Genomic DNA, 24,465 nt, shown 5'->3' on the forward strand with positions numbered 1-24,465 from the left:
CTGGGGGGGGACCCGGCAGGGATTTTCCCGGGACTCAGCTTCTTCATCTGTGAACTGGATCTTCCCATTCCCACCTCCGTGAGCTTTGGGGGTATTCCTCATACCCACAACCACAACAGATGAGTCACATGGGGTACCCAGGCCTTCTCCCAGAGCTGGCAGAGGGGAGCCTCTCAGGACCCTCAGGAGGCCTGGGAGATAAGGGCTGATCTGGTTTCCAAAGCAGGGGGGTGTGCAGATGACAGGTGCACAAACCAAAGCGGGTGTGAGCAGGTGGTGGGAAACGTCCAGTCTCTTCTTAGCAGAAGCCCGACAGCACTCTGCCCCTGGGAGTTTCCCCTCAGCGTGGAACCCCTTCCTTCACTGCCACCCACCCCCAAGGATCACTAGGACCCCGGAACAGTCTACAGAGCCCTCGTGATGGGCAGATGCACTGTCCCGTGTGGACTCCTCAACAATTGCAAGAACAGCCTAGGAGATTCAGCTACGTGTGTGCAGCTAGGTGGCAGCTGGATCTGCCCCCAATGCAGCCCCTTGGCCAAACTTCCCTGTACAGTGCACAAGCTGGACAACTGTGCTTGGCCACACTGGGTGAACAGACAGGGGAACTGAAAGGACTCCGTGAAAATACAGCCATTTTTTCCCTTTGCTCCTTTTCCAGCTTCTATTCTTGCTAGGGCCTGTGCGCCTGCCCCACTCTACACCTGCCTTGTAACACGCATAGCATACGTCCTCCTTGTGAGGGACTGGGAAGTAATGCTGTCTTTGGAGTCTTCCAGCACAACAGGTGACAGCTAAGGAGAGACCCACTGGGGTTGTTGTAAATGTTCTCTAAGACCACTGACTCCAAACACCTTGATGCCAAGACCCCGGCTTGAGGGAATAAGTGACTTATGACACCTGGACCCTGTCCTTGCACTGACCAGTTCCTGGACCCTGAGGGGACATGTGCACCAGACCACAATCGTCAATAAAAACCCCAGGCCCCAAGCGAAGAGGAGACTCCTGCTCTGTTCCTCAATCTCCTGGGCGCTCTGTCCGTCTTTCTCTCTGGTCAACAAACTGTATTTTCACTTCCTGCTGGTTCACGTTTGATTTCCATCCTGCGTGAAGCCCAGGGCCTTCGCGGCTGGCCCGTGGGACCCGGGCTGCCGGCATCAGCGGGAGGGTCCCAGGGGCTGGAGAGGCACAGACCTACCCGGTGCAGGGGGAACAGCCAGGAGCTGTGTCCGACGAGGCCCTGCAGCAGAGCCAGTGGCCGTTCAGGTAGGCGGAGGGGTGGTAGACAGTGAGGCGCTTCTTGTTGCGCTGGCTCACTTTGGTGAGGATGTCGATCCAGGCCTTGGCCTCCACACAGTTGTTGGCCTGGATGTACAGAGCTCGCTCCGGCTGGATGACCTGGAACATCTGAGGAGGCAGTGAACTGGTTCAGAGAAGCCACATGGCAAGACATCCTGCCCAAGCCACAAGGGTCATTATTATTGATGCAGACCAGCCCAGGGGCCATGGAGGGAGGGAGGGTAGAGCCCACCCAGAGGGCTGGACAAGCCCAGGGGCCATGGTGGGCACAAAGGGCTTTCTGTTGCCCTTGCACATGATGGAGTCACAAGCCACAGCCTTCCCCCTGGGCGATTCAGGAGGCTGGGTCACTGCTGGTCAGCCCGGCCAAGACACTTCTTTTTCTGGTGTCTCAGGGGGCTCCCTCCAAGAAGCAAAGGAGTAGAACTGCTTATCCCCTAGGGGACCTCCTGAAGTTGACTGTGACCATTACATAAACGGGGCTCTCTCTATGCTGAGAGCAGACAGCCTGATGTGGGGCTCGACCTTACAAACTGTGAGATCATGACCTGAGCCGAAGTTGGATGCTCAACTGGCTGGGCCACCAGGTGCCCCAGGTCTCCTGACCTTTAAGCTGGGGCAGGCTTCTGCTCAAGGTGTGTCAGAGCTTACCCTGCCCGCCTTCCTGTCCTCACCCCCACACCAGCCTTAGGACCTCCACATATGCTATTGTGTTTGCCCCACCCCACCTGACCACCCGGGGGCTCTTCTTCCAGGTAGGCGTTGCTTCCTCTGTGAGTGTTCTTAGAGCCTCCACTACCTTTCTTATTATTCATTCGACAAACATCCCTGCATACCAGGCACTGTCCTATATTCTGGGGACACAGTGTGCCCCAAACAGAGTTTCTATCTGCATGAACTTCCAGCCAGCAAGGATAAAAAAGAACACAAAGTGCAGGGGCTGTGTGTGTGTGCTGGGGGGGGGGGGTTGGAGGAAGGGTCAGGAGACCAACTTCTAAATAAACATCCCGGCTGAGGTCAGAAAGGTGACTAAGAAACAATAAAGCTGAAGGAGGAAGCAGATGAGGAATCCCAGGCAGAAGGACCAGTAAGTGCAGAGGTCCTGGGGCAGTAGGGATAGGAAGTGCAGAGGTCCTGGGGCAGCGGGGACAGGAAGTGCAGAGATCCTAGAGCAGTGGGGTGAGGAAGTGTAGAGATCCTAGGGCAGTGGGGACAGGAGGTGCAGAGGTCCTGAGCCCAGGGAGGGTCGGGTGTTCCCAGCAGGAGCAGGCCAGGCTGTACACAGAAGATGGGGGTGGGTGGGTGAGGTGGGCAGTCCAGGGCCCTGGAGGGCTCTCAGGCTGACTTGTCAGAGGGCCCCAGGGGAGGCCTGGAGTCAGGATGTCAAAGGTGATGGTGGGCTTTTCCAAGGGGAGACAGTGTGTATGGAGAGGAGGAACAGGAGTTGATGGTTCTGGGGAGAAGAAGTTGTGTGTCTGAGCTCCTGAGTGAATAGCTTACTTACAGAGACCTGGGCCCCCTGACCCTGCCCCACAAGGTCCTGTTCCTACTGCCCCAGGACCTCTACATGCACACATGCACTGTTGCACAGGCCTTAGACTGCATGAACCTGTGTATGGCTGCAATCCCCAGCAGAGGGTCAGCCTCTAGACAGGAGTTTTGTCTTAACTGTCCTCACAAACTGGCCCCTCTGATGGGGCCCAGCGTGCCACAGGACTGTCTCCCAAATGGACATTAGCCTGGTAATTAGTGAGCACTGTCAGTCAGCAGGGGAACTAGCTGATGAATAAGTGATGCTAAAATTAGGTGATTTTCTAAAGCTAAACTGCAGGCCTGATGGAATGAAAAGGCAGGAAGCTGTTTCTCGGACACCGTCCACACTTGCCCGCTGCCGTAACATCTGGGAATGCCACCGGCTGAGGGCGCAATGCTCCCAGCCTGCCATCCTGGAGACAGCAGAGTCTCAGGCCCGGGAACAGCTGGAGGTGAGGGAGGTGCAGACACCCAATGCTCCAGGATGCCAGTGTCCCAGTTCCTGGAGCAGGTGCATGGTGTGAACACCCCTCAGGCCCAGGAAAACACCCCACCTGCCATGGGGCCGTCTGCTTGCCCAAAAAACTGCCTCAAATAGTCCTGAGGGAGGGACAAGGAATCCAGCTGGGGACTGTGCAGGCTGAACGGGAGCTGCTGTCTGTGTCTGCTGTCTGTCCAGCAGGGCGGCCGCCTCCTCTGTCTACCCAGCTAGCGCCGCCCACTGGACCATGGGGTCAATCTCAGACCCAGGCGGAGATGCGAGTTCATCATGACTCCTCCTCTGCGACCCCGGGGCAGGACCAGCCCTGAAACAGACCTGCTGTGTCCCCCACAAACACAGTGTGGCCTTAGGCACCTATTGACTACTGACCAATGAGCAAGAGACAGACAGACAGACACAGAAGAAGACAGAAGACAGGTCAGATCCCCTGTTGGCTCCCAGGAGGCAGAAGCGGACTCGGGGGCCAGTCCTCTAAACCCTCAGCTGGGCGTCTGCAGCAGGGCCTGTGGGGTGAGACGGTGTGCAGGGGCCATCCTCCTGGGGCCAGTGGTTGCTGTGGATGGCTCCTGGTATCTGAAGAAGTTTCTTACCACATCCAACTCTTCTGAGGCCCCAGCCCAATCCGCGGTTGGCAGGAGGCAGCGCTCAGGAGGCGCAGTGAAGCAAATGACCAGAGGCCCAGGGGAGGGAGGGGCTGGCCTGCTCCAGATGCACAGAGTTCAGGCGCTCAGGACAGGCGGTCGGGCCTGAGCTCCTGCTCCCACACGAGGGGCGCAAGCACCCACAAGCCCTTCCGAAGCCTCCATGAGCCTGTCTGCTCACCTGAAGATTGGGCCAGAGTCAAACCCCAGACCTGGTGTCCAAACAGCCCTGGTGGCCTTGGAGAGCACAGACTCCAGGGTCCAGAAGGTGCTCCCAATGAGCGCACAGAGCACCAGCTAAGCCAGCTGTTTCCCCGGACAACCACTGCTTCCGGAGCTCAGGAAGTCGTCTGAATTTCTGTTTATTTGTTTGTTTGTTTGTTTGTTTGTTTGTTTGTTTGTTTGTTTTGGTGGGGAGGGGCAAAGAGAGAGGGAGAGAGAGAGAATCCCAAGCAAGCTCCACACGGTCAGTGCAGAGCTCGACACAGGGCTTGAACTCACGAATCACGATCATGAGATTTCAACCTGAGCCGAAATCAAGACTCAGGCGCATAACCAATTGAGCTACCCAGGTGCCCCATCACCTGTCTGAATTTTAAAGGGAATAAACTTTAAAATAGTCAAGGCCCTGAGAATACCTCTATGCTTAAGGGACCATGTCTTCCTGTGCAAAAGGTTCCAAATTAGCACCCTTGGTTAGGACCATTGTGGGGTCCTGCTCGACTGGACCTTCCCTGAACACATTACGAGGGGAATGAATCAGTGCTAAGGAGGCCTCGGGGTTGCCCTTTATACACTATCAGCTGAGCATCGAGCCAGGGCTGGGGTATGAGCACTGTCTGCAGGCCTGGGCACAGAGGCCATGAGGGGCCACTCCCACACCCACGGAGGGCAGGCCCATGTCAGTGTCACAGGGAGACTGGCCAATGGGCCTCTTTCTGTCCACTCCAGCCGCAGCCACAAGTGCAGATGGGCAAAGACCTGCAGAGAAATGCCCGAACCAGGGCCACTGGCGGAGGCTGGCTATGGAACAGCAGAGAACACGCACACTCTCTCCCAGGGGAAGCTGACTGTCCAACCCTCACAGCCCCACATCACAGGCTGGGGTTTCTTGAAGGCTGGAAGGCCATGGAATGAGTCATATTATTTACTCCCCACCATGCTCTACAAAAGACTGCATATGACTTACATGAAATACGCCTAATAAAACAGAAAAATGTAAAAAGTATTTAGAAAATTAGGAACAGAGGGGCACCTGGGGGGCTCAGTCGGTTGAGTGGCTGACTCTTGACTTTGGCTCAGGTCATGATTCAGGGTCATGGGTTCGAGCCCTGTGCTGAGCTCTGTGCTGAGTGAGGAGCCTGCTTGGGATTCTATCTCCCTCTGAACCCTCCACTGTGCACCAGCTCTCTCTCACTCTCTCAAAAAAGAAAGAAAATTAGGAACAAAGAAACAAAAATGGGAACAGACCAGGGCAAAAACAGGACATACATATGCAGATTCTGGGTGGAAACATCAGGTTCCATGTGAGGGCCCTGGGGGTTAAGGGCGGCCATTGTACCCCAGGCACCTTACCACCCAGGCTCAGTAGGGACATCATTGTCCAGGCAAAGCCACCAGGGTGAGCAAAGCCACAGGGAACTTTCCTACACACAGAGGCCTCTGCAAGAACAAAGCCTCCATGTGCACAGTATGACCTCATGTTCTCCTGTGACAAGACCTGACCCAGTGGCCACAGTGGGATACATGGAGCAGGGCACTTCCTCCGCCACGAGTCCCAAGGTGTGCAGCAATAAGAAAACTGAGACGATCATTGCGCTTGCCTGATGCAGCCACACCAAGTCCAGGGAAACAATATAAACTGTATTCGCAAAGCAAGTGACAAGCCTTACAAAGATTTTCCTGGGACCACAAAGGAGGTAGCCCTGACCACAGTCTTGCTGCAAAGGTGAACTCCATAATGACTAAAATTAACCGGAGTCCCCTGAGGCACAACAGAAAAAGTCAACAACAGCTTGGGAAACCCAACCCGACCTACCCCGGCCGAATCAAAGCTTGTGCTGGTCAGAGGAATGAAGACACCGTTAGAAGCACAACGACTACACATAGCCACATTGGGCAGGGAAGAACCTTATTCTGAACGAAATGTGGCCCTGCGGTCCTAGAGCCCTAAACCTAACCCAAAACCCTAACCATAAACCCTAACCCAACACTAACCCCTAATCTTTCCCAAACCTTAAACCCTAAACCTAACTCTGCCCCACACCCCAACCCTAATCCTAACCTTAACCCCAATCCTAACCCCTAACCACAACCCTAACCCCTAACCCCAGCCCTAACCCCAACACTAACCCTAAACCCTAACCCTAACCCTAACCCTAACCCTAACCCTAACCCTAAACCCTAACCCTCCATGGAGGACAGAGCCCTCTGTGGCAGGAAGCCAGGAAATAGTAGTGAAGGAATGAGGGAGGCAGGGAGCCACTGTGGATGGGCAAGAGCCTGAGGGGGTACCGATGTGGACACAGCTTGGTGTGTCTCCCACAGTCACTGCGAGCGAGCCTCCTGACAAGATGCGCCCAGGGGACGTGCTCACCTCTGTGGGATTCCTGACAAAATGCGTCACCTGAACCTACCACGGTGGACCCTCCGACACTCCCAAATTGAGGGACGCCCATAAAAAACTGCCCGTGTGCTTCAAAAACACCAAGTCTGCAAACCACAGAGAAAGGCTGAGGAATGTTCCAGATGAAGGACATGACAGAATGAATGCATCACTGGGTGCTGGTTTCAGGACACACAATGGGTGTAAAGACCACTACAACACAGCTGATGGCAAGGGGTAACAATGCCACCCCAGCGCTAGCGTCCTTTGGTGGCTGTTCAGGTCATACAAGGAAGTTCTTGTTTTTAGGGAATGAACCGAAATATCTATGTGGTTCAGAAACACGTACACACGTGGAGAGAAATGAAGAGATAGAAACAATGGAGTACGCTCAGCAAATGAGAAAATGAAACAACCAGCAGTTCTGGGATCGGGACGTGGGAGCCGTGGGAGCCACGGGATGGGGACGTGGGATGGAAATGCGGGAGCCCTGGGATGGAGACGTGGGATGGGGATGCGGGAGCCACGGGATGGGGATGCAGTAGCCACGGGATATGGACATGGGAGCCCCGGGATGGGGGACGTGGAAGCCCCGGGATGGGGGACATGGGAGCCCTGGGATGGGGATGTGGAAGTCCTGGTCTATTGTTGCTGCTTTCCTGTGAGTTCAAAACCAGATCAAAATTAACACTTCCACAGAAACCCCACAGGGTCCCAGAGCTGGTCCGTGGCCCCCGGAGCTGCAGGGAAGCACTTTCTGGCAGGTTCTGCCTTCCCCAGCCAGCCTAGCTGCTGGGCTCCACAGCAGGTACAAGTGGGGGCCCACCATGGAGACACAACACTCACGTTCTTCATCTTGAAGGACTCCTCCTCCAGTCTCTCCACTGCCAGAATGTTCTCGATGGGAATGCTGCACAGAGGCTGGTCTCCTGTAGCAGAAAGGGGCTCTCTTAAGGGGGCGGGCGAGAGGTGGCACGGGTACGCAGCATGCAGACCACGGGCTTAAGGGGTTTGGAGTCGGGATGCTGCAGAACACCCCAACTTCACACTGTGTGCCAAGCAGGACCCGGTGCTGCCTTCCAGGAAGGCTAAACCCTCTAGTCACACAGTCAGGAGCCACATCAGATCTGGGGGGACACAGCCAACACGGGACCCCAATTCCTACGCCTGGCGTCCACCTGCCCAGGCCACCCTGGTGATTATGCTCCTGTAGTAAGAGACGGCTTGCTCTGTGGGACACTTACTCTTTGCCCTTCATTTCACTCCGGAAAAGCAGGTGGTTAACCCCATCAGGGCCATAAACAAGGCTCTGGTCTCTCAGAAAAAAGTATGTGAAATCAAATAAAAAGCTGATTTTTCCCATTACCTTTGCTTTTCTGGTAGGCAAACTCATGGTTGGTCAGGCGGAACCATCTTTTCTTAAAATTCTTCATCCCAAAGCGTTTCCGTCCCTGCGCCCTCTTAATCATGAACCTGTGTGAGCAGGACATGTTTGCGGAGGATGCTGGGGCTTGGGGCACATACCCTGCCTTCCCCACCCCACAGCCTGAGGTCATGTCTGCAACATCAAAATAAGCTGCCCTTTTTGTGTCTGTGACACAAGATGCAGCCTGCAGACTTTCAACATTGTTCTACTTCCAAGTGATAGGATTAAAAATCAAAAGGCAAACATCTCTACTTTGGAAACGTTTAGTCCCTGTGCTGGTGTTAACTTTAAATTACAAGTTGGCAGGGACACCAGGTTCATCAGTCCCTAAGCAAGCAGCTGCCTGTCCTCATTTCCCACACTGGAAGCATCAACTACAGATGCCACGAGGAGAAAGGGGCCATGGCAGGTGCACCCCAGGAGGGAAAGAGGGACTGGAACCCCTCCTCCCAGGCAGGCAGCAGATGCTTCAGGAGTGGGGGGGTCTGATGGAGGGCTGCACCAAGCTGGGTGGTTCAGCCTCCTTCCCTTCCCTTCTGCTGATGGCGTTTCTCCGCTCAACATGGTCTGCGGAGCACAGGTGTGCAGAAAGGGAAGTGAATAGCACCATGTCTCAGACGTGCCCTGCGTGCAGTCTTGGTGGATCTGAGACATGCACAAAGGCCACGCTTCTCCGGTCTGGCCGCCTCTGACCTGGGAGGCCACCAGCCACGTGGCAGAGGTGCCCGGGATGCCACAGCAGACATGGGACTTACCCTTCCTTGAGCAGAATGGGCTGCTCGATGCTCTTGGGGTCTCTTCTCCCAGAAGACGAGATCAAATCTAAGAACTGGCGTGGGATAGAACTCAGACGCTTAAAGGCAAAATGGCTTGAAAACACTCCTTCTCGCACAGAAAGTTCACCAGGACGCGGTCTCTCTGACAGCACAGCAGAGGGGAAGCCGCCCCTGGGTTCCTGGGTCAAAGTCCTGCACAAGTCTCCACTGCGGCCGGAAAGCTTTGGTCCCGACCTCCCAGGGCGGGTCTCCCCGAACCCCAGCTGCTGCCTCACCTGACGGCTGCCAGGCTCAGTGACACCCAGAGGCCTCCCTGCATGTGAACAGGTGACCCGAGGACACAGCTCTGCTGGAGCGTGAGGCAGCTCAGGCCCCCTCCCGCCTTAGCCTGACTGTTCCACAACCCACCTGGACCCCCTCCAGCAATTACCACGTGCCCCCAGCTCCTGCCCCTTTCTCCCTTCTGGGTCCTGGCTTTTACGGTTTCTGAGAGCTAAACATGTGTGACTGTTTCCAAACACCACAGAAAAAGTAAAGCTTCTCAGAAGAGATTCTCCCCACATGCCGCGTCCCTAACTCCGGGCCTGGGTCCCCGGGCTCTGTGACCCTGAGGCGTTTGTGGGGTGACCAGGAGCAGACAGCCAGGAAGGGCAAGGTGAGGGGTTCACAGAACAGATGGGGCACCCCACCACTTGGGGGGGGGGACTCAGGTATGAGGTGCTGGGTCCCAAAGAGGAGTGGTCAGGAAGGAGCTGGGAGGGTGGTCACCGCCACTATGAATGCTCTGAACTCTTTAAAATGGTTAACGGTCAATTCCATGTTACGTGAACTTTAGCCCAATCTTTTTAAAGCCAACTATTTCTCAGGAAAGATGCACAACACAGGGGTAGTAAGTCCACGTTAACCGACGTCCGTACTTACGTTTTTTACTGCATCAGCATATTTTTGCTCATTGAAGAATTCATAAAACGCAGCCATGTAGGATTCCTTAAAACTGGCCTAAAATGGAACAAGTCACTTAGCAAAGGCCCACAGGTCTCTCGGCTCATGGCCCAAAACTGAGAAATCTAGAGGCACGGGTCATGACCAGCTTCTGTTGTGGGGACTTGGCGAAGGGGAGGGAGCAGGTCTCCTGGTGGTGGACCGTGAGGGCACAATGCTGCCCAGCGCTCAACCCGGGCATGGCCCATGGCAGCCACACAAGCCACCAAAGCTGTGTTTGGGAAACTCAACTATGGGGGGGTGGGGGGTCCCTCAGTGAGTTCTTTGCTACAAAAGACCCAACACCCCTGCTCATGTGGACACTAACACCTAAGTTCCGGGTCTATGGAGCCTACACTGGCACCCAGGTGAGGCTGCTGCCAGAGCCCCTTCTGTGACTGGGGTAGGGGCGGGGGCTCCCAGAGCCCTTTCTGTGATGGAGAGCAGGGGCGGGGGCTCCCAGAACCCCTTCTGTGATAGGGGGCAGGGGCGGGGGCTCCCAGTGTGGGGAAGTTGGGGCACCCCTCACGAATGCATGTAGGGACTTCAAAAGAACCACTCCTGATACTCTGCCCCAATGTGCACCCTTTACACATGTAGGTCACTTTACTGTTTCTGGGCATGCAATGAGGTTTGTGCAAACCTCAGACCCAGCAAGAGCTTCTTTATCCGAGTTTCCAGCTAACACAAACTGGCGTGGACGGGCAGAGAAGAGCAATCGTGCCCATCAGCTGGCTGTTGGCCACCACACAGCTCTTATTTTACTCAGTTCATAGAAAGCCAAGTGTTTCCCCAGAGGTGGCTGCTTGTCTGCCAGGGACTGGACCCCACAAAGAACAGAAGGAGGGGATCTGGGCTGGGGGCTTCTGCACATCCCCACTGAACCCTTTCCAGACAGAAGGGGTGGCCTCACTCCACCCGATCAGCCGCCCCTGCAGATCCACCCATGGGCTTCAGCCCCAGGGAACACGCCCAGCTGTCCCCACATCACTATCACCAAACATAATGTCTTCGGACCTGCCCATCAGGACCCTTGTCCCTGGGGCAGACCCTCAGGGCCAGGAGGGATAGCACAGAACCCTTGTCCCCAGGGCTGTGAGGCCCAGGGCAGACCCTCAGGGCCAGGAGGGACAGCACAGGACTGCCGGCTGCCCATGGGCCACAAGCCTGCCTCTGGCACGCATCCTCAGATGCTCAAGACCAAGGCTGCTGCGTGGGGCTGGGCCCCGTGGTCTCTGAATCCTGACACAGGCATGGATGCGATAGCCACCCCTTTAGGTGATGGTAACGCAGCACACGCTCCTGTGATACCCCCCAGCTGCGTGTCGGTCTGATATGATTTCAAATCTACTTATTTATGGCAAAAATGAAATTGTGGCTGGGAGCATGGCCTTCCCAGTCACTGGTAAGCAGCCCGGCCTCACTGACATTTGTCAGCAGAAACACAGGAGAAGCCATGGCCTGGGGACAGTGAGTCTGGGAGGGCCTCAGCAACTCCCCTAGGCTGTGTTCCCTAGCAACAGTTGCTCTAGCAACAGGGACTTTTACTTTTGTCTGGGGCCTATGTCATTGCTGACCTTTCTCTGGGGAAGACACGAAGACACTGAATTTGGACTTTATTCCTTCCCCCTCCCCTTGCCTGGAGCCCAGTGGCATTACTCCATCACTGGTTCGGGGTATGTTATTTCTTCACTGCTTATTAACAGACGCTATCCGCCATGCTACTGGGCTTATGAAATATCACGGTGAATTACAATTCCCACTGTGAACCTGCATTAAGTACAGGATTCACAGAACTGAACTCGGTCTCTGAGGATAATTTGCCCCAAACAAGACAGTCTCAAAAAGCAAAGTTTCATAGCTCAGCAGGGCAGAGAAGCACTTGCAAGCTGCTGGAATGTTCTATGAGCATGCCGGGTGGGCATTTGGGTGGGCTTTATTATTCCTTCTCTTATAATTGTGTTGAACACACTCTCTTTTGTGTTAAAAAGAGGAGACGGTTAAAATAAATGACTTACAGATTTTGATTTGGACAAGCTACCAAGCGTTTGAATGGTCTTCGAGATAAGTGTCAGCGTTCTCGATGTCTGCGGGTCCTGCCAGGCGGGAAGGGGCAATGTGAGTTTCATTTGTTTTACAGAAATGCTTGACTGAACCCAGAATCACACAGCCACAAATGGATGACGTCACCTGAAAGCCCCCCAGCACCTGCGTGCTGCCAGGAAGTAACCGGAAGCAGACAAACACCGGATTTGGGAAAAGTCCCCCTAGGTCCCTCGTCAGTGTGTGTTGGACCTGCTCCTGATGCAGGCTCCCAGGCCACCGTGGACTGGACCTCAGCACGTCCACGTGGCACCAGCCGGCGGTCCCCGCAGTGCAGGGTGAGGACAGTGGCTGCGAACAAGCACCCAGCCCAATATGCACGAGGGGATCTCCCTGTGCGGTTCTGAAGTCCCTCAGGTGGCCTCACCCAGGGTGTCCCCTCAGGGTCTGGAGGTTTAATCTAAAACCAATAGATGGAAAGGGCTGCTTGAATCCCCGCCGCCCTGCACTTCCCGCCAGGCGCAGTCACCACCGGGCGCTCTCCGCTGGCGCATCGCTAGTGTGAGCGCTCAGAGCCTGTGGCCCTGAGGAGCTCAATGTTTGCTGATTGAATATGTGCCTGAATGTATCCAAGATCACAAATGCTCCATTCTTCTCAAGGCGGGAGTGAAATCCTGGTCACAGCATCCAGCTGTGTCTATAGGCACAGCTTAGAAAGGCCGCCAACCCTTCGTGTGCATAGAGGGGTTCAGGGCGTGTGGTTGTACAGTCCGCTGCCCCTTCCCTCTTCCTCAGAACACCTGCTGGCTCAGGCGGGCAGGTGTACTGGTTTACGGGGCTGGCGCTCACTTACCGTGTGGTGAGGCGTGAGCTGGAAGAGGTTGGGGGACAGGATAGCAGGAGCGAAAAACCTCAGGAAAATGAAGCTGCTCACAGCTGTGTACCGCACATCCAGGTCATCTGTGGCCAGGATACAGACAGCCAGCTCAACAAGCCTTCTGAGGGTGACAGCGGCGAGCCCAGGGGTCTGTCCAGCAACCCTGCCCCTCCTAAGGGTCTGTCCCTGCCCCATTGCTGCTCTTGCCTGACCATTACTAAAAGCTCGGGACCTTTTGGTGGCTGGGTTGTAACACACTGGAACTGGTTCACCAGCTGGCCAAAGAGTGAGGCTTGGGTGCCTGGTACCCCCCTGCCAGGCAGAGTGAGGCCTGGGTGACTGGTAACCACCCCCCAGGTTAGAGTGAGGCTTGGGGGCCTGGTACCCCCCCATCCAGGGCAGAGTGAGGCTTGGGGGTCTGGTACCCCCCCACCCAGGGCAGAGTGAGGCTTGGGGGCCTGGTACCCACCCCTCCCCTCCCAGGCAGCAGTGCTCTGACATGTTCGGAAAGCAGGAGGTCCTGTCCACAGAGTGGGTTCGAGGCCCAGGCTCCAGTGCTGAAGAAGCTACCCCGGTGGGTAGGTGGGACGGGGTTTCTGTCAGGTCCATGGGGACTGCTCTGGGGGCTCAGGGGTCCCCTGAGGCAGCAGGATGCACCTGGGCTGACTCATGGGCTCCTTGGGGAAGGATGGCACAGAGCCATGGGCGGGGACGGGTCAGGGCGTCAGGCCCCACACTGCCCCCTCAGCCTTCCAAGCCCTGGCCTAAGCCTGCATCCTGGTGCTGAGTTAGGGACCCGATGCTTCCCACCAGGGCAGGACACCGCTGTTTTGCCCATGGGCAGGTCTGCCCAGGGTGGCTCCGGTGCCTCCCTGAGGAATCGGCAGAGTTTGAAAAGGGGATCAATCCCTGGGATCTGTCTTGCCCCAATTCCAGAAAGGGCTTCTCCGGTCTTTCTTGAAAATGCAGCAAGCCTGACCTGGATGACACTGGGCACTGAGCAGGGCCTCGACTTGCCACAGTCAGAACTGCTAAGAGCCGGGAGAGTGGCTTCTCTGACCAGACAGGCCCAGACTCAGAGAAATTCATGCTCCATCCCAAATAAACCACTGGGACAAAACCTGGCCAGCTGCCCTTCCTCTCTGGGTTTGGGGCTCCCCGGGGGCAGCTGCACTTGGGCTCTGGCGCTGACTCAGTGGCTACAGCTTACAATCACCTTTATGTGGACTCTGAACATCACTTCTTGGCCTTGTGCCATCCAGGAGAGGTAAGAGGAGCCACCCAGTGAGGGGCTGTGGGTATGCCTGCACAGAGGACTCACCCTGGAAGCGCTTGGCAGCCGCCTCCCGAAGAGAGAAGAAAATGTCACACATGACGGTCGGGCAGCTCACTCCCGATTTGGTGATGATGTTGAAGATGCGGTCAACGTACTGCCGAAGATTCTCCTGCAATAGGATGTGGGTGGGACACCTTGCCAGTGCCTGTGCAGGTCCCAGGCTGGCCACGAGGAGCACTATGGCCACACCCGGGAAGGAGTCAGAGGCCGGGGACTGGCACAGAGCTTCCCACCGGCATTTGCAGAAGGGCCCCTCTGTGCAGCCACAGTAGCCCCGTGGGGAGATACTGGAGCTCTGGTGTGCGGGGCAAGCCCCACTGACCCCCTCCTCTGCGCCGACCTCATAACTGGGCGCAGAGATACAGTTCCCTGGAATGCACCTCCCTGACGGCAAAAACTGTTTTCTGTGAAAGCATGAAAAAGACTTAGCATAACCTGCCAAATCAGAGTTTTGCTGTTTTAAAAAACAGGACACCACTCTGCAGGGACACAGGGGCAGGTGGCCCGGGTTTGGGACCCAGGTCTGTTGCAGCTGGAGGACAGACCAGGCCAAGAAGAGGCCAGGCCATGAGGCCAGCCTGGTAGGGAGGGTCCCGTGATCCCAGGAGAGGGGGAGGTGCAGGGGCCTAGTGTGCCAGGCCGGGAGCGCCACTAGCCAGCAGAAAGCGGCGGAGAGTGGCGGTGCACGGCAGCTGAGATGACCAGTCCCCCACCACAGGCTCTGGTGGCATCCTGCGGGGCACATCCCAGTGGGGCCCCCACCCCAAATCCTAGAGAGACGCAAAGCACCCCAGGTGGCCCCGGGCCCCAATCCTGCACACGGGTGATGGGTCCCGGAGGGCGCTGAACAAACCAGAAATCCTTACCATGTTGTTCTCAAGGTTTTCTCCGTCTTTCAGTTTCACAGGGTCAATTTCACAGGATTTGTGGCTCTGGCATATCTGGAAAGAGCGGTTAGGACAGGGAGTGAGGGACACAAAGTCCTGGGTTTCAGGCAGGTGCAGGTCAGGGGCATCAGCCTCAGGAAGGACACCAGGAGCCACAGCCAGCCCCCGAGACACAGGGTGGGAGGGGTGGCATTCAGAGCAGCCAGACACCGGCCTCGGTCCGTGAGGACACAACTTCCTTGAAGACCCTTCTGAGTTAGTTCATATGGCATCAAGCTTCATAAAGTTTAACAATGTGATTACTTCAGTGTGGCCAAGCTTGCACATGGATCAAACTGTGTGATTTTAACGCGAGTTTAAGCTTCCTCACGTTGCAAACGGCCTGCATTTTATGAAGCTGTTCTGGGGAATGCTGCTGGGGATCCCGTCCGAGGTCAGGTGAGGAGCTCAGAGCCATGTGGGAAGGAAGTGTGTGGGGCCGCCGGCTGTGCTTGCCGACCAGTAAGAAATGACAGAAGAGCAGTCCACAGCCGTGAGAGGGCAAGACGTGACTGGCTTACAGATTTGGGGGACCTGTGCCTAAAGAAAGGGGTGCTCTCCAAAGAATCAGTTTTTCTCTTGTATGTCCCTTTGTCTTTATCAGAATGATAGATTTTCTGAAGTGAGCAATTTTTATTTTTTTAATGTTTATTCGTTTTTGAGAGAGAGAGACAGAGACACAGAGAGACAGAGAGAGGTACAGAGAGAGACAGAGACAGAAAGAGAGAGAAAGAGAGAGGGAGGGAGGGAGATAGTGCGAGTCAGAGACAGAAAGAGAGAGAAAGAGAGAGGGAGGGAGGGAGGGAGGGAGATAGTGCGAGTGGGCGAGGAGCAGAGGGAAGGAGACACAGAATCCGAAGCAGGCTCCAGGCTCCGAGCTGTCAGCACAGAGCCTGACATGGGGCTCGAACCCACGAACTGAGAGATCATGACCTGAGCGGACGTTGGGCACTCAACCAACTGAGCCCCCCAGGTGCCCCAGCCCTCCGTGCATTCTAGAGTGAGCATGGCATTTACCCTCAAGTAAGCATTTTCTTAATTTGAGGAAATGAAGGAGGTTCTGGAATACACACGGAAGGTCCCTGTGGGGACGCTGGGAAGAGGATGACCTTAGTCTTCACGCAGGTGTCTCCCCCCCCCCCCCCCGGGTGCTGCCTTCTCTGCATCCGCCTGTGGTCCACAGGGAAGCGCCAGTGTGGTGGAGAGGGGTCTGTCACCCCCTGAATCACTTCCTCTATGGTAGGGAGGGGTCTGTCACCCCCGTGCCTGTGGGCCCTGACTCACCTCCTCCATGGCGGGAGGGGTCCGTCCCCCCATGCTCACCTCCTCTATGGTGGGCTTCAGGGTCACGTGCAGGTAATGCATCCCTGCCAGTTTCATTGTCTCATCGATACACTTGGAGGTCAAGGAGTTTCCTCGGAAAATGGTGTTGGGGTCCCTGTAAAACAGTGGTGGAGACAACTGTCTTTCAGGTAACAGGTGTCAACAGAAGCAGAGCCTGTGAGCACCGTCCGAGGAGGAAGAGACCAGCTCACCCTGTTGAGTCTGCTTCCAGATGCCCTGGAGGGAAACAGACCCGCCCCGATGTCCCACAGCTGGGAATCCTGAGCCCCGGGCCCTACCTGTGTAACAAACCCCTGTGCAGAGACCTGCCCCACCATTCCACAGAACATCCACCCACCCACTGCCTCACCCGCGTGAGGCTCAGTTCTGCATAAGTTCAGGCTTCTAAGGACCAAGCTGGGGTCACACAGAAATGCAGCAGGACAGTAACCCTAACAGGATGTGCTCCACATCTTCTTGCAACTAGGGTGCATTCTAGATCTTTCTAAACCAGGAGCTCCAGGGAGACATTCTTCTTGGCAGAACCCACCCCCACGGAGTGGGCGCAGGTCCTAGGGCAGCAGCGACCTGGCCTTCTGCTGTGGGCCTAACGTGAGCCGACAGGAGCTGAACCCACCCCCAAGGCAACTATAACTGGTGCCCTGTTCACCCCCTTCTCGCTCACATACCTCGGGATTTCCAAGAGAAAAGGTGTGTTTTTGAGGAACAGTGAGGGTGTCTCTGGAAGAAAACCTATAACGGTCACTTTAGCTGGCCCAGACCTGCGCTGACCAGCGTTGAGGGAGACTGCTGCTGCCCAGGTCACCCAGACTGCCCCCGCGCAGCCCCTCACTCACTGGGTCCTCCGGACCTCGGCGTTGGCGATGGCGCTGATGAAGGGCACGACCCGGCCGTAGTGCAGGAAGAGCCTCACCAGGGGGATGGCGGCCTCCTGCTTTTCCTTGCACACCTCGCCCAGGATGTGAGCTGCGGATGCGGACACCGGCTGTGGGAAGGAAAGACACCATGGGACCCCAGTTGGAGCCCCCCAGCCGTGGGGGCTGGTCAGTGGGCTGGGATCCCGACGGAGGCTGAGGGGTGGAGTCGGGCTGGGGGCGGGGTCTAGGGGTGGAGCTGGGGTGGAGGCAGGGGGTGGAGCCGGGGTCCGGGTCCCGGGGGTAGAACCAGGGCGGGACTGGGGGCGGAGCGAGGGGGGCTGGAGGGCGGGGTCCGGGGGTGGAGTCGGGCCAGGGGCGGGGCCCGCAGGAGAAGCCGGGGTCAGGGCTGGGGGCGGAGCCGGGCTGGGGGAGGGGTCCGGGGGCAGAGCCAGGGTTGGGGGGCAGGGAGGCAGGGGGTGGAGCCAGGGGCGGGAGCTGGGAGCTGGAGGTGGAGGGCCAGAGGCTGGGGTGGAGCCAGGGTCGGGAGGGAGGGTGTGGGGGGGCAGGGGGCTGGGGTGGAGCCGGGGTGGGGTGGAGGGGCAGGGGCTGGGGGTGGAACTAGGGTCGGGGTGGGAGGAGCAGGACGCTGGGGGTGGAGCGGGGGGGGGGGGCACAGGGGGCTGGGGGTGGAGCCGGGGTTGGGATGGGGGCTGGGCGTTGAGCCGGGGTCCAGGGTGGGTGGGCAGGGGCTGGGGGCTGAGCCGGGGTCCAGGGTGGGTGGGCACGGGCCTGGGGGTGGAGCCGGGGTGGGGGGGGCAGGGGGCTGGGGGTGGAGCTGGGGTGGGTGGCAGGGCAGGGCGGTCCGCTGGCGTGCAGATGGTAGCAGGTGGCCCAGGGCGCAGCGCGCACAGGTACCTCCACATCCGCAGACTTCAACAGCAGGTCCCGCAGTGGGCCGTAGTAGTCGGAGGAGAAGACGTGGTCTTCAGTGTAGACCACGTTCAGCCGCAGAGATCCCAAGTCCCCCGGCTTCAGGCTCTTGCTGCCGTTGTCTCGGGGCTGAAGGAAGTACCTGGGAGCAGAGCACAGGGAAAGGGCTGCGTGAGGTGGCAGCACCAAGGGGCTGGTTCCCTCCAGGCCGCGCCCAGGGCTCTGCTCTGGCTGGTGGCCCGTCTTGCGCTGTGACGGGGTCTGAGGTAGGAGGGGGCTCCAGGGCGATTCTGTAGGACACCTCTCTGCTCCCTGTGCCAGGGGTGTGTGGATCGGGTATGTTTGTCATGGGAGCCCCCCCCCGCAGGGTCCATGTGTCGGGGGGGGGTGGTCAGTCATTCCCCACGCCCCCCCCACTCCCACCAGAGGCCTTTCCAATGGAGACCTACAGGGTCTGTGCCCCGGGGCACCCCCCACAACACGTTGACTACGGGGGAAGAGTCTGCAGAGCCACAGACCTAGAAGTTAAGGTGGGAAAGTAGGGAAGGGTGGAGGGAACTGGGATGAGCAGGGGGAAGTAGGTGTGTAAGTAGTCAGGGGAGACTCTGCAGTACCAGAACTGTCCTGTGATGAATACTCCCCTGCTAGCAATCCGCGGAGCAAAGCTGCGACCCTTGTATCGAATGTGTGGGGCCCTGAGCACCCGAGGGGCCTGACCGGGCGGGTAGTCAGGCCAAGCACCAGAGTACATGGGCACTTTCTCGCTGTGTTCTGACCGGACACTCTTCCCTTAGGTCTTCCGCAGTGTGGCCATGCGGGAACACTGCTCTGAGTCTAAGGGCCAGGCAGACATGGGTGTTGGTAGCTTGTGTCTGGCCGAGGCACCTGGCTAGGGGTCCACTGGGGCTGTCATGTGAATGTCCCCTCCTGGTTATAGAACTAGGGACAGTTCAGCTCCTCAGTGCTCCTAGCAGGAACCAGAAGCCAGCTGAGGGCTGTGCTGGTGCTGTCCTCAGAATTAAAGACACAAATTCTAGTTTCCTGGTGACAGTAAGCCGCCATTAGGCAGAACACAAAAATCTACCCACACGGTGAGTTTGTAGATGTGCAGGGCTCTGGTATGTGGCATATGGCCTGTGACACCCCTTGTCCCCATCTTGTGTATCTGTTAAAGGAGAGTGTCTGTGGCTTCACAGTAATGACATTCACTGTGATATAAAGTGATTTATGAAATAATCATGAAATAAAACCAAGGCACATTTCTTATGCCAAATACAAAGTACCCAGAGAAAACAGGAGAGGAAGACAGAGAGTAGTGAGGCCTGCCTCCTGGGACACATGAGTGAGGCAAGAGGCCGAGCTGAGGGAGATCTGCCTCAAACAGCACCTTGTTCCCTTTCTCAGCAGGTGACACCTGTGACGACAGGCCGTGGGGCAGCCTGGAGCAGCAGGGCTCTCCAGGTCAAGGCCTTCAGCCACCACGGCACCTGTGTGCTACCTCTCACCTCACCAGAGCTAGCTGGGAGCACGTGCAAAACTGGGGAGGTGGCTAGGAGGGGGCTGACCCGTGTCATCTCATTCTGGCTGTTCCACACTGCCTCAGCCACCCTGTCCCTCCACCTACCAGGAGGGTGTGGGGCCAGGCATGCAGCCACCTTACCAGGCTTCGTAAGAGCTGGACTGTCGCAGCACATTCAGCGGAACCCTTAGTTCTCCCAGAAACTCATCTCCAAATTTCAAGTTGCTGGCATTCCAGAGGTCAACTCTGAAAAACAGCCAACGGGGCACAGATCTCCATCAGGGATGGCCTAGGGAGGGCAGGCCGACTGCAGTGTTCCTCATCTTCCCCAGAAGGGTCTGGGACAGGATAGAGCCTTCAGCCCCACAGGCCAGCCTCCATGAAGAGCCACACTGACTGAGGACATTTGAGATGTGAGGTCAACGCAGGATGTGACTTTGGAATGAAGACATGTGTTCCCTGGGCCTGGGGGGTAGGGAGAGGAGCTGAGGGCCTGGGGTTAGGGTAAGGGGCCTCCTGCCTTTTCAATAGGATGGGAAGACCATGCACTTGGGTGGAATTCTCACTGTTCCCTCTGATTTGGGGCCATGGTGACTGTACATGTGGGATGGAAGGATGGGATGGACGGACGGTGTTTCCGGGTGCTGACAAGCAAACATCGTGTGTCCCCCACAGTAACCAGGGATTACTCCATGAGCTGAAAGTTCTCACCACACTTGGTGGTCACGGGGAAAATTCTGGAAGACCACACCAGCCCTCTGTTGCCCCTGAGGTCTGAGCAGGAGCCGCAGGCATCGTTGGGGGGTATAGGGTGTGCCACAGGAATCTAGATGCGTCAGGGACATGGAGAGGAACAATGTCCCATGGCATTTTTAGCATAAACAAAGAGCCTTTAATCTGCCAAGCGACACCTTAGCAATGGGCCAAAAAGTTTCCAGCCAGTCTTTTCTTCTTTTTAATAAGAGAAGCATTTAAAAATATTTTGGGTTTGTCTGTTTACAATACAACAGCTAGAGGGGCGTCTGGGTGGCTCAGTCGGTTAAGCATCCGACTTCAGCTCAGGTCATGATCTCACGGTTCGTGAGTTCCGGCCCCACGTCGGGCTTTATGCTGACAGCTCGGAGCCTGGAGCCTGCTTCAGATTCTGTGTCTCCTCTCTCTCTGTTCCTACCCCACTCACATTCTCTCTCTCTCTCAAAAATAAATAAACATTAAAAAAAAATTAATTTAAAAACAAACAAACAGCAGCTAGGGAGGGCTTCACTCTTGAATTTAAAGCCAAGTCTTGGATAAACACTTCTTTCTCTGAACAAGAAAGGGGACCCGTGTCTGAGGGAGTTGGGGCACTGCCTCTGACCCCCAATGGGACTTGCAGACGTGTTTGGAAATGGAACACTTAACCTAAGTCTGTGCTCAAGCCAAGACCTGTGTGTGGAGGCTGGCTTCCCTCAGGACTCGAAGCCACAAGAGGAATGGAAAAAGAGGCCAGGGGTCCCACATGTGGGGGAGGGAGGGGCCTCAGTCCACACCCCACACCTGACAGCCCCCACCGGCCCAAGCCCCACCCTCTGCCCCCATGGCCTGGTTATTGTTCAGAGGCCTGAATTGTCACTGCAGGCTCAGGGAACACCAGGGTGCCCCCCAGTTGAACGTCTGTGGTATGTCCAGTCACATCTCATGCCCCTCAGGAAGCCCTGACCCTACAGGAAGGCAGATTGCAAACCATGTCAGATCTGAAGAATTCCTCAGGTTCTGGTGAGCAGGTCAGACCTAAACGTGGATGATGGGAAAGGACGCCAGGTGATGGTCTCACAAGGCTCTGGGAGGGAGGCCGTAGAGAGGCTGGGCTCCCAGGGGCTGCAGCCAGTGGGCATGAAGCCTCGGAGTAGCCCCTCGAATGGATGCCGGGGGACCTCTCGTGCAGCCTGTGCACACCATGGCCTTGACCGTGAGTACCCCGAAAGCAACAGGACCTCGTGCTAGGCTGGGTGAGGCCACCGGGTGGACGGAGCCTCACACACACTAAGCAGCTTGACCTCACCTCTGAAAAAATACTGCAGTGTGAACTCCAAAACCACATTTGTCCCTTGGGTTAAGTAAATGTCCTCTCGGGCACCACCCAACAGCTGGGAAGTTTACAGCTCTTACTTCAAGCAACTCCCAGTGTCCTACTATTAAAATTAGCAGAAAATTGAAAATTCCTCTCTCTCCTTTCCCTTATTTGTAGAAACAAAACGAAAACCAAACAGAAGAGGTGAGTTCAGACTGCAACCCCCAAGCAGGAGCCTCAAAACCCCAATTCTCACTCACCGGATTTCAAGTTTGTCTACGTCTTCCTCCTCAAAGTCAAAGTGGGATTTCCGGCTGTAGCTGCAGGGTCTGGTCACCTGGAGGGACAGATGGGTGGAAGCCTGTGTGTGCCACATCACTGCCCACTGAGCACCCCCACAGGCTGGCCACCCCAGGCCCAGGGGAAGAGGCCAGGGCCCCCCACCCAGAGCTGAGGTGGGATCCCAGCCTGCAGGCACACCCTGAGCCCCATCTCCAGGCGGCTGGGGCGCAGCAGGCAGGGCTGTGCCAGCACTCCACACGCTCCTCCTGGCTATCCTCCCAACACCCCCTAAGCACCTGGGCCGGGCCCCTCCCTCCTCAGCCCCAAAGCTCCACACACCTCCCCTCTCCCTCTCCCTCCTGATCTCACCCCTCCCCAGCCTCCCATGTCAGCACCTCCACCCTTATGGCATGTTGGCAGTCCATGCCTCTGCCTCCTGAGCAGGGCTCCTGTCCATCCACGGCCTAGCCTGGCCTCAGCCACATCCACCTTCAGCCGAGCCTTCTGAAGGCCCCCTGGAGCCCCAACTAGTTCCCCTCACCCAGCACACAGGGAGTCTTTCTAAACCTGCACCCCCTGCCTGGCTCACCGTTGGACCTCTTCCTTACTGGGAAGCCTGAAGGTGACTGTGAAATGCCCCCTCTTCCAGGAAGCCCCTCAGAGTCTCAACTGCCTGATATGGTTCACAGTGCTGATAAGGTCTATCATTCGCCGTCTGGCTTCCAGTATGGTGGCCATGAGGTTCCTGCGTGGCACCTAATGTATCCACTGAGTGAATGAATGTGGCTTTGATAGAATTTTAAATAATTTCAATAAAACATTTAAGGGTTTTTATATAAGTCTAGCCATTATCCTGGGACAAACTGGTCTGGCGGCTACTTCCTGTTGAAACTCCTGTAGGAGGTTGTGTGCCAGCCCAAAGCCCACCACTGGGACACCCTGCTCCTTCTGCCAGGGGCTCAGCCTCAGGGTGAGTCAGAACTGTGGGGCTGTTTGCAAGCTGAAGCAGAAGGCATGCACAGAGAACCAGCCACGGGGTGTACTTGTCAAGCAGGGCTTGGCCCTTTGAGTCTAAGACCATAAAGTCCAGCCAGAAGCATGCTCCAAGGTCCTGTGGTCTGAGGCCATGGGAGAGGCAGGTGCAGCCTGAGAGCCTACATCTAGGCCTGCCCTGGGATCCTGTAGGATGTAGGCCTACCCCTGTGCTCACCTGTACTTGGGGCTTACTGAATTACTCTAGGGAAATGAGGCCCACATTAATGAGTGAAATATGGGTATATGAAATAGAAAACAAGCCCACAGAAGTGGACGTAACTCTCTGGGTGATGCAGGCTGCAGCAAAAGCCTATGGCTTTACCGTGTGTTATATTAAAACAAGTTTGGAAAGTGCTCATCTAACTATTCTAGGCAGCCTAGATATCGAAGGGTCTGGCTGCTTTTAATGCTTTCATATTAAAAACTGTTCCTTATTCTCTGTTCCAGATCCCTCCCTGTCTCTGGAGCCCTGGCATGGATCCCCCTTGAAATCAGGTTGACAACATCAGCTTCCTGCCTGATCTTGAGTCTCTTAAAAACCATTTTCTTCACGCGGCTATGAAACAAGAATGTCCTTCTGGGACAGAAAATGGTGCTTTGCCTTCAGCACTCTGACCCCCATACCCCTTCTCACAGCTGCCCCAAGAAGCCTGGCTCCTCCGTTTCAGAAACCCATGGGCTTTCTGGACACCAGTCAGAAAAGGTCCAGGTTCTCTGCCCGTGAGCTGCTTGGTTCTAACCCATCTGTCCAGCGTCATTTACCAAACTCCCCCTTCTTGCACCAGCCCCACTCTACATCTCGATACACTCTTTCCTTCAGCCTCATGATGCACCTTCCAGACTCTACTCAAGGGTCCCTGCTCTGTGAAGACTTGCTCTATTTCACCAGTCGTTTGCTTCCTGGTCCCCAAAGCCACTGACTTAGCAGCACTGAGCAAGTGCAGGAACCCACTTGTGTGCTCTCTGCGTGGAAGCAAGCTCACGAAGACAGGAGTGGAGGCCTCATGCCACCTTGGCCGCCCAGGACCTGGTCTGTAGGAAATGTGCAAGAGACCTTTGCAGATGGGAGCACATCAGCCTCAATGTATTTCCTACGGGTCACGTTTAAACTGAAGCATCTGCGTTTGCTCCCTGCTCTGTTCCCAGTCCTCAGCCCTCACAGCTTCCATCACACTAATTTCACTGGTTTACAGTTCTGAGGCAGCCAAGGGGTCTCTTTGTTCACATATGTTTCCTTGGGGCACCTGGGAGGCTTGGTCGCTTAAGCCTCAGACTTTGGCTCAGGTCACAATCTCACAGTCCGTGAGTTTGAGTCCCACGCCGGGCTCTGTGACAACAGCTGGGAGCCTGGAGCTGCTTCGGATTCTGTGTCCCCTCTGTCTCTGCCCCTCCCCCACTCATGCTCTGTCTCTCTCTCTTTCTCAAAAATGAATAAACATTAAAAAAAAAGCAAAAACATTTCCTCTTTTGCTTCAAACCCCCTCACTATTTCTGGTCAACAAG

At 56.3% G+C, this 24,465-nt stretch overlaps 1 protein-coding gene across 2 annotated transcripts in view; it reads right to left on the reverse strand.

Annotated features, from left to right (window-relative positions):
- Nucleotides 1-24,465, reverse strand: part of RASA3 (RAS p21 protein activator 3) — a 120,490-nt gene that overhangs the window by 6,858 nt on the left and 89,167 nt on the right. For both annotated transcript variants that reach the window (XM_047082132.1, XM_047082134.1), the window contains exons 8-21: nucleotides 21,906-21,982; nucleotides 19,737-19,841; nucleotides 18,062-18,218; nucleotides 17,126-17,274; nucleotides 16,269-16,383; nucleotides 14,886-14,960; nucleotides 14,005-14,128; nucleotides 12,660-12,766; nucleotides 11,782-11,859; nucleotides 9,704-9,781; nucleotides 8,762-8,835; nucleotides 7,947-8,053; nucleotides 7,427-7,509; nucleotides 1,199-1,407 (exon numbers count right to left, since the gene is read on the reverse strand). In XM_047082132.1, the coding sequence (XP_046938088.1) occupies nucleotides 1,199-1,407; nucleotides 7,427-7,509; nucleotides 7,947-8,053; nucleotides 8,762-8,835; nucleotides 9,704-9,781; nucleotides 11,782-11,859; nucleotides 12,660-12,766; nucleotides 14,005-14,128; nucleotides 14,886-14,960; nucleotides 16,269-16,383; nucleotides 17,126-17,274; nucleotides 18,062-18,218; nucleotides 19,737-19,841; nucleotides 21,906-21,982 (1,538 nt within the window). The remainder of the gene's footprint in view (nucleotides 1-1,198; nucleotides 1,408-7,426; nucleotides 7,510-7,946; nucleotides 8,054-8,761; nucleotides 8,836-9,703; nucleotides 9,782-11,781; nucleotides 11,860-12,659; nucleotides 12,767-14,004; nucleotides 14,129-14,885; nucleotides 14,961-16,268; nucleotides 16,384-17,125; nucleotides 17,275-18,061; nucleotides 18,219-19,736; nucleotides 19,842-21,905; nucleotides 21,983-24,465) is intronic.

Source organism: Lynx rufus, unplaced genomic scaffold, assembly GCF_022079265.1.
Source record: "Lynx rufus isolate CCGP_SWC_20201006 ecotype Redwood Valley unplaced genomic scaffold, mLynRuf1.p SCAF_1, whole genome shotgun sequence".
Taxonomy (NCBI): domain Eukaryota; kingdom Metazoa; phylum Chordata; class Mammalia; order Carnivora; family Felidae; genus Lynx; species Lynx rufus.